Genomic DNA, 10178 nt, shown 5'->3' on the forward strand with positions numbered 1-10178 from the left:
TATCGCAGATTGTTGATAGATCTTTTACCAATCTTGGTCCCACATTTCTTCTCATAGAGCCCAGCCTCCCGGATAATCTGTTCTGCATACAGGTTAAAAAGGTTTGGAGACAGGACACACCCCTGGCGCACACCCTTCTCAATTTTGAACCATGCAGTGTTCCATTGCTCTGTTCTGACGACTGCCTCTTGGTTCAAGTATAGGTTTCTCATTGGCATGATCAAGTGTTCTGGGATTCCCATTCTTCTCAGAGTTAGCCACAGTTTGTTATCATCCACAGTCAAACGCCTTTGCATAGTCAATGAAACACAGATATACATCCCTCTTGTATTCCTGCTTTCATCTAACACTAGCTACAATATCCCTAGTACCACGACCTCTTCTAAACCCAGCCTGGACTTCTGGCAGTTCTCTGCTGATGTGCTGTTCAAATTGTTTTTGGATAATCTTCAGTAGAATCTTGCTTGCATGTGAAATTAATGATATTGTTCTATAGTTTCCACACTCTGTTGGGTCACCCATCTTTGGGATTGGAACAAATATAGATCTCTTCCAGTGAGTTGGCCAAGTGGTTGTTCTCCAGATTTCTTGGCACAACTTTGTGAGCACATCCAGGGCAACATCTATTAGCTGAAATATCTCAATTGGTATGCCATCTGTTCCTGGGGCCTTATTTTTTGCCATTTCCTTCAAAACAGCTTGAACTTCTTCCTTCATCACCATAGGCTCTTGCTCATATGTTATTTCATGAAATTCTTCTGTGTCTGCCAATTCCTTTTGATACAGTGACTCAGTATATTCCTTCCATCTTCTTTTAATACTTCCTGGAGCATTTAATATTCTGCCCAAAGCATCCTTGATTATAGCAACTTAAGGTTTGAATTTGTTCTTCAATTCCTTGAGCTTAAGAAATGCTGAGCAAGTTCAGCCCTTCTGATTTTCTGACTCCAACTCCTGGCACATTCCAGAACCAGAATCTATGATGGTGATGGCCTTTTTTTTTTGTCCTAGTATAATAATTTAACACAGTTTAGATGAATCAAAAAATAAAAATTTCTGAAGAAATTATATTGACAACATATAATAAACTCATAGTTAATTTTTTATGCAATACCAGTCCACCTCTTTAAACTTGAGAAAAACGAGGTGCAAAAATTATTTATGTTGAAATCCAGAGTACTTTAAGGCATTAAAACTCCTTGTTGTTCAACTATTTTAATTTTACTAAGTTGGAGACTGGTGCTTTTGAATTACAAGAAAACTTGTGTTCATTTGTGTTACTGTTAATTTTAGCTTCATGATCTAAGACCTTAGCAGTTAGCTCACCAGTCTGATGGTAACCTATGTCATATATTGTGAAGTGTTTTGGTCATGGTAATTCTTTCATGCACAAGTAGAAAATTAAAGGACTATTTTTTTGTATGATGCTCTTAGTAGAGACAGTGGTACACTCTGCCTGGACATATCTTCCCTTGTCAACAATTTTCTTCTGTTTCCCTTTCTTTTAAATCCTGTGATCTGTTTACAGATTCTTAATAATTGCTTCCACACCTTAAAATTTCTTCAACTGGCAAAGCACCTGTTTTGTTCATTATACACAAGCCAAAGCCCAAACCAATGGGAGTTGAGTTGAATCCAACACATAGTGACCCATTTTACAATTTTCTTGTTACCTTTCATTTTTCTCAAATGTGAATTTTTTGAGAGTTTCCTTCTTTTCCATGTTTTATACAGGTCATATACAAGGTAGACAATTTATATTTACTTGACTAATTTAAATAATAATGATTTATTTTGTGTTCTTTTTGCTGAACAGAGTGTCCTGAAATCACCAGAAGAAGAGCCTTAACCTGAAGGTCCAGCACATTATTTACACTGAAGGAGCTCGTGTGTGTGGACTAGAAAGCGCTGACAGCTCAAATGGATCCTGTGGAACTGAGCAATGTCAACATTGAACCTGATGATGAGAGCAGTAGCGGAGAAAGTGTTCAAGACAGCTACACCGGGCTGGGGATGTCAGAGAAGGCAGCCATGAGCAGGTATGGGGTTAAAGTCACCAACTCTCATGGAAAAAAAAAATAGATTTATGGAAGTCGAAAAACAAGACCTTGGACAGAAGATTTAGGTTATTACTGTATTTAACAATGGTACTATGTTAGCAGTGCAAGTCTCTGATCCTGAAAGGCAATGGTAATAATAATGCTAATCTTTTATGGACCAATTTGAGCCTTTTCGTGTAATAAGCCAAGACTCAAGTTCATTGCCATCAAGTCAGTTCTGACACATGACACCTCTCCAAGGGATTATAAATCTTAATTGGAGAAGACTGCTGAAAGTTGTCTTCCATGGAGCAGCTGGGGGATTCAAACCACTGACTTTACTGTTGAAAGGCAACTTGTAATACTCTGTGCCCCCAGGATTCCTTTTCTTGTGCTAAAGGCTAAATAAGAACCATGTGCTCATCTACACATTCCATTTACTGACTTGCAGATACAATTCTTAAGAACTGCCTGTAGTTACCACTACCATCAATAGTACAGTCAGACCATTTAACTTTTTTTTTTTAAAAAAAATTTTATTTTTGTGTGAGTGTACTGTCAAATCGGATCTGACTGGTACAGGAGGAGATTGTCTCTCCTTCCCCGGCAGAGCATCTGGTGGATTCGAACCAAGCGCCTCTGGGATTGTAGTTGCAGCTCCTTGCCACTAGGCCACCAGAGCTCCCCAGATCAGTTAACTTTAATCCATCCCTTTGCCCACCCCATACACTCGGTAGTCAGCTATCTTCCACTTGGTTCTATCTCATTTACTCTCCCCTCTCCATGTGTTCCAGTCTATAATCATAATTGAAAGAGCCTTCCGAGCACTCATAGACACTTGCCTTTTATTCTCCCTCAAGCATCTGCCAACATTTTGCAATTTTATAATCCTCAAAAAGATGAGGTTTGCCTTGATCATTTAGTGTAAATATTTGAGAATTCTGACTTAATGCATTTATTTGGAATCATTGTACTTAAGCTTTGCATGTATGCTGGGTTTAGTAGCAGAACACTTAAAACATGTATCTCTCATATATGTTATATAATTGTTACATGTTTTAAGACAGTAACTCATATAATGATAAAGAAAGAACATAAAAATGCTTCAGAAAAGATTTAAAAATCTACTTATTAAGAAACTGTAAAATTTTTCAAACTACTTAGAATACAAGCCTCTAGTTTCTTGATATTACTAAACAATCGGAAGTTGGACAATCGCGTTTATCCGAGATGATAACACTTGTGTTTTTACAGTCTTTAGACTCATCTCAGGTTTTGTTTTATCCTATTGCCTCACTTTCCAGTTATGAAAATTGTGTCCCAGTCTTCCGACAATAAGTAGATCTTTAAAAAGTCAGGGAGGGGCCAGGAAGATGAAAGTAGAAAGGTTATGAAGGCCTTATGTTACCATGTTTTTCCCATGACAAATATTAGAATCCTTGGAAATTCTCCTAATTCATATACTATGATAATTGCTAGAGTTCTAGAAAAGTGAAGAAAATTATTTGGTTTTATTTCTCCTTGTATTTACAGTTTATATTATTATCTGGTCTCAAAATAATCTTGTCATCCTCTTTTTCCACCAGGTTATTTGAAAAATATTATTTTTATAACTAAAGGTTTAATCATTATACTACAATAATTATTTTCTGCTTTTGATTTTTCAGGGCTGTTTTTAAAGCACACTCTAAGTATTTTACTCTTTCATGCAAAAAATATCCTAAACATTGTTATTTATCTACTGAGAAAGCACTATTTAAAAGCATGCACAATTGAACATTTGTAAAATGAAAACAAAGCCTGATTGATGTTTTCCAATGTTAAAAATGCCTTAGTGGCAGCTGGAGTCTTTAGGCAAGGTTTTTGGAGAATTTGGCCAGCATAGATCAATAACCATAAAACCCTTAGACTGTGAGTATAATACAGACAGGAGAGAGATCTATCACCCAGCTGTACAGCTTCTAGCCTGTGTTAAAATTGGCCCAGTGTTCTGTTGTGTACTGTCAACTCAGAACCAACTCATAGCTGACCCTCTGATAGGTTTTCAGAAGCTTTAAATCACACAGGGGGAGATATCTCTTCCCATATCTCTTCCATGTGCCTTTGAGTTGGCAGTGCAACTCCCTTTCTCCAGCACTTCCACAAATTAATTTAATTTCCCCAATGTTTTTCTTCTCTGTATTCATTAATAACACAGGGAAATTTTCAAAGTCATTAAAACATCAAAACAATCACACACAACACAGTGCTACCGCTAGAATACAGAAAATGGAGAAAGACCAACACTGGTGGTATTTATGTCCCTAGAACTTTGGAACCTATAGAAGACTATAGCTTGTAGCTTAGCCTGTGTGACCACATGAATTATCTTCTCCGAGCTCCCGTTGTCTCATCTTTAGAGCAGGATCTTGAAAGTTCTTGTGGAGAGTTGTTTTAAACATCAAATGAGTTGGGGACCATCGTCCTGGGCCTGTGGTAGGCATGTAATGAATTCCTGAATTTGTAATTTCTAATGGAGACAGAATTAACTCTAACGATTCTCTATCTTGTATAGTGAATTTGGGGAAGAAGAAATGTGGCATTAAAATTTATGCTGAAAACAATATTTTCTCCCTTTATAAATTCCTCTTCCTCCCTCAAAGTATATTTGTAAATGAAGTCTAATTGTTGGTCTGGAAGGGGTATGAGTGGGAAGGAGAAGAAGGAAAAGACTTTTTGATGTCTTCTTTTTCTTACCTCAGTTAAAGTTCTTGGATAATCCTAAGTACTATTTAGGACATTTTCTCAGATGTGTTGATTTTTTAATTTTTTTTTCCTTCAGTCAATTCGCTAATGAAGATGCTGAAAGTCAGAAATTCCTAACAAATGGATTTTTGGGAAAAAAGAAGCTGGCAGAGTATGGTGATGAATATGTAAGTTAATCTATGCTTTTAGGCAGTAAACAGGTCTTGAGATTGTCTGATCTACCTAGGTCTCTGTGGCAAAACAATGTGACTGAAATTTTCCAAGCTTTGATCAGCACATTCTCTGTTTATTCAGGCCCTTACTGGAATAAGGGCTTGTTTTTCCTGTTCGCCATATGGCTGTATAAATCATTTATGAAATGTATTTGTTTTTTTTGAAGAAATCCTTCTAACTAGAATGCAATCCACAATCATTCATACTTTCTCTTCTTTATGTTACTAGACCTGTATTTTTTTACTCAGCCCCTTTTTGAAAACAAGCATGACTTGTTTTTATTGAAGTTGAGTAATAGATTTTACTCACTGTAATTTTTATCTTAGTCTTTGATTTGCGGCTGTAATGTCCTCCAATAAAGGTAGTTTTGAGAGAAAATATAACTTTGAAAAGCTTCTTTGGGTAAAATGCTTGTTATTCTCTTTCCTTTAAGCATCCTGGAACCACCTCCTTCGGAATGTCTTCATTCAATCTAAGTAATGCCATCATGGGCAGTGGAATCTTGGGCTTATCATATGCCATGGCCAACACAGGAATCATATTATTTATGTGAGTCTGCATTCATTGATAAAGTTCATGTATACCTGATATTCTTTTATTAACTGCCCAAAGTTTGATCTTGCTAGACAGGGTGTTCTGAGAAATTTTTAACATTTCATTTTGATAAAATGTAAATTAGAACAAAGCAATCAAATATGGCATTTATTCAGTCATCTCTAACCAAGCTGTATTAAGTTTATACGTTCACTGCCGAAGCAGTTCTACCAGTCAACAAGTACCATCTTACAGAGCCATTTGTTGTTCAGGAAGTGCTTACAAAAATGTTTAGCAGTAAAAAATATCTTTCTCAGAAGCAACTCTGCTTCTGCCTCACAATTAGGACCAAAAAACCCTCATTTTTCACCTGGCCTTTAGGGTTCTCCACGCCCTAGCCCATCCCATAGACCATTCCCCACACCCTGCGTGCCAAGCTTCTTGTCTTTTCCTACTTCTCATGAAGGTGCCTCGTTTTGACCCAAAGGCCTTTGCACGTGATTTTTTCCCCTCTGCTTGGAATCCTCTACTATTTTCACTTCATCTCATAAACTCCTTCTCAGAATTCAGTCGTAACTTTAGTTCTGCCTTTACTGACTTCGGTGACTGGGACAAAATTCCTTAGTATTCACAAACTACAATTTTAATACTTTGTTATATTTGTCGGATTTATTTGCCCAGCATATATCTCCTTTGCTGGGTTAAGATCTCTAGATAGCAAGCCCATGTTGTAACCCTTGTACCTAGCACAAGGAGGTCTCTGTTAAGCTCTGAAGCTTACTGCTGAATCTATACCCTTTAATCATACTTTGTCATATGCTGCCTACTTTTACCAGCACTAGGGAGCTAACTGAGAGAATGGATTCCACATCTGTGACTGACAGCTACAGATGCCTATATGTATTGCAAACAGTTTGGGAAGCTTGATGCTTCCCAAGACACAATTGGCATCAGTGGAATTTTTCATGAGAATAAAATCTAATATTACTCAGATATCAATGTTCATTCAGAACCCAATCCCAAATGAACTGCTGGAGAGTTAAATAACTGTCTAAGAATGCAACATTTATATTATCAGTGTACACTATTTATATTCTAAGCATTACATTTGATTAGATAATCACATAACTATTTGAGGGCTAAGGATCAAGGCTATAAATATTTGTATTGTGTTAGTGAAATAATAACTACTTTGTGCTTTGGCTGAACTGATTCATATAAAATACTATTTAAATGTAATGAGCTTTTATGTTAAGTTTACACGCAAAGCCTCACATAAACCAGTTTTTTAAAAATTCTCTGAATCTTAATGGATAGAGAGATATTCACATATATTTTTATAATACATGCACTACAGAAGGCAAAAAAGACAACCTCTACTTTATTAATTACATATATTATTACAATAATTGAGAAAGTTATAATAAATCTCTAATAAGAACATGAAACATTTCCAATCTCAACTCATTGCATATTTAATGAAAGCAAAAATATTATACTACTTAAACCAAGAGGCTCATTTCAGGGTTATAAACATTCAGCAGGTTAATTTTGCAAGAGTTAATTGACTTGTTAAACATCATCGAGCGAATGTTACATGTTTCTGTAATATAGATTGGATTCAGCTATCTTCCATGTTGTTAGGTGCCATCTAGTCAAGCATGACTCACAGCAATCCTATGAACAAAAGATCTCAATCGTGCACTATCTTGTGCTATCCTCACACTCCTGACACTCAAGAGCCCTTTGCAGCACTGTGTCTATCCACCTGGTTTGAGGGTCTTCCTCGCCTTCACTGACCCTTCGTCCTTCCCAGCATCATATCCTTCTCTAAGGAATAATAGTCCCTCCTATGAACAAGCCCAAAGTATGTGAAGCGAAGCCACATCTTTCTTTCCTCCAAATAGCACTTTGGCTGCACCCTATCTAAGAAATATTTGCTCATTCTTTTGGCTTGTCCATGAAGGGCCAGCGCTATCTTCCTTAATTAAGGGTAAATGGCACAATATTTGGATGGTTTTACTTTTAGTATTTTATATCAAAGCAATTATCAATTAAGAACATAGAGAATGTTCTACTATTTTTTTTCAGGGAACTAAATTTTGTAATCTGATTTACAAAATTCTTTAAAGACAAGCAAATTCATAAAGCATATGGAAAACATAAGAGTAAGTCACTAGTTAGGCATTTCTGGCAAACAAATTTTTTTTTGGAAAACAAGTGCACACTACAACTTAGATTATGTAATATGGAATGGTATTAACTCATATTCTTAAGTGTATATTTATATGATTAGGAATCATCAAATATATAAATCATGAGGAAAATATTTAAATTTTAGGTAATGTTAATGTTAGTTCTGAATTTACTATGTTGCTATTTCTATGTATCACACAGAACTTCAATTCTTTTCTTGGGGAAACACTGGTCACAACAGATTTTATATTATAAGACACATAAATAATCTACACATCACACATGTGTGTGAACAGGTCACGTTCTGAACCAAAAAAACAGTGATTGTTTATGAATAAAAATTAAAAAGGCTATTTTTCTGCATTCTGTACTCACTTTCCCTGGTTTCTCAAATGCATATGCAATTGGTGAAGTTTCACAAAGCACTTTGTCATTTCACAGGCAGGATTAGTAATAAAATCAGTTATCATATAGCTATGACAAAGACGGCAAGCTTCATTGATTATGGAAAGGTTTGACTGTGTGGACCATAACAAACTGTAGCTGACTCTGAGAAGAATGGGAATCCCAGAACACTTGATTGTGCTAAAGAGAAACCTATACTTGAACCAAGAGGCAGTCATCAGAACAGAGCAAGGAAACACTGCATGGTTCAATATCGGGAAGGGTGTATGCCAGGGATATGTGCTGTCTCCATACTTTTCAACCTGTATGCAGAATAGATCATCTGCGAAGCTGGGCTCTATGAGGAGAAATGCAGCATCAGGATTGGAAGACCTATCAACAATCTGAGATATGCAGATGACACAACCCTGCTTGCTGAAACCGAGGAGGACCTGAAGTGCTTCCTGCAGAGGGTCAAGGACTGCAGTCTTCAATATGGACTGAGGCTCAATGTCAAGAAGACAAAGATTCTCACCACTGGGCTACTTGGCAGCATCAGGATAGATGGTGAAGAGATTGAGATGGTTCACAGCTTTAGTTTGCTTGGCTCCACAGTCAACACTCTTGGCACCAGCAGCCAGGAAATGAAAAAGACACATTACCATGGGAAAGTCTGCTGTTAAGGACCTTTCCAAAGTACTGAAGAGCAACGGTGTCTCTCTGGAGACTAAGGTGCGTCTGATACAGGCCACAGTCCTTGCAGTCACTTGTTATGCATCAGAGAGTTGTACAATGACTAAGGAGGATAGAAGAAGAATTGATGCCTTTGAGCTGTGGTGTTGGAGAAGAGTTATTGAGGGTACCATGGACTGCTAAGAAAACAAACAGATTAATCCTGGAGAGGGTTAAACCAGGCTGCTCCTTGGAGGCAAGGATTCTGAAACTTCGTCAGACATACTTTGGTCATGTTGCAAGGAGAGACCAGTCCTTGGAGAAGGACATCATGCTTGGTAGGGTGGAGGGACAGCCAGGAGGGGAAGGCCCTCCAGTGGATTGATTCAGTGACTAGGGTAATCGATATGAGTGTGTCGTAGACAATGAGATTAGTACAGTACAGAGCAGAGTTTAGGGCTGTTGTACATAGGGTCGCTATGACTCGCAAGCAACTCGATGGCACATAACAACAGCAACATGACTCAAAGTGACCTCATATATATCCCAGTAGGATTGTGTTCCATGGAGATCTTAATGGCTGGTTTTTAGAAACCAGATCACTTGGCCTTTCTTTAGAAGTGCTTCTGAGTGTGCCTGAGTCTCCCACCTGTAAGTTATATTTATCATTTTTACCACAATGAAACTCAGGAATAGAGTGTAGACATTACATGTCTTGGCTTCTCTATTTCTAGATTCTCAGATTAAGGTTTAGTCGGAATATTGAATAAGGTACTGTTTTAAATTTTCATGTGACTATCACACAAACATACATGTATACAGATATGATATATGTGCTGACTGAGTAGATGTAGTAGATCTAATTTTTCTAAATATTTAGCATCCCAATTATGAGTCAGATCGGATGGGTCCTTCCTTTGGGCATGTTGCAAGGAGGAAGCAGTCCTTGGAGAGGGATATCATGTTTGGGAGAGTGGAGAGACAGTGCAAGAGAGGAAGACACTCGATGAGATGGATTGATTCAGTGATTGGGGTGGTGGGAGTAAGTGTGTCGGAGACAGTGAAGTTGGCACAGGATAGAGCAGGATTTAGGACTCTTGTATATAGAGTCACTATTAGTCACAAGTGACTCGATGGCGCGTAACAACAACAACAACAATCTAAAAATATTACAGGAATTTTGAGTAACAGAGTTTGGCATATAAAATACAATAAATTCTAATCTGTGATATTGCAGAATAGGCTGTAATTCAGAAAAAATTCTTTAGCTCTTCCACATCTATGGATTTTTAGAAAGTTAATTATTAGAAAGACCAAGACAATGATTTGTTGTAATATCTAACATTATTCTGCCTTACTTATTACAGAACCTTTATTTTATTTTTTTTTTTTTTT

At 37.1% G+C, this 10178-nt stretch overlaps 1 protein-coding gene across 1 annotated transcript in view; it reads left to right on the plus strand.

Moving 5' to 3' along the window:
• The first annotated feature begins 1810 nt into the window (after positions 1-1810).
• The window catches only part of SLC38A4 (solute carrier family 38, member 4), a 39108-nt gene continuing 30740 nt past the window's right edge, over positions 1811-10178 (plus strand). Inside the window, exons 1-3 of the mRNA XM_006888171.1 lie at positions 1811-2039; positions 4861-4951; positions 5431-5546. Of these exons, the coding sequence (XP_006888233.1) occupies positions 1921-2039; positions 4861-4951; positions 5431-5546 (326 nt within the window). The 5' untranslated portion in view covers positions 1811-1920. The remainder of the gene's footprint in view (positions 2040-4860; positions 4952-5430; positions 5547-10178) is intronic.

Source organism: Elephantulus edwardii, unplaced genomic scaffold, assembly GCF_000299155.1.
Source record: "Elephantulus edwardii isolate Elephantulus edwardi_28Jun2011 unplaced genomic scaffold, EleEdw1.0 scaffold00065, whole genome shotgun sequence".
NCBI lineage: Eukaryota > Metazoa > Chordata > Mammalia > Macroscelidea > Macroscelididae > Elephantulus > Elephantulus edwardii.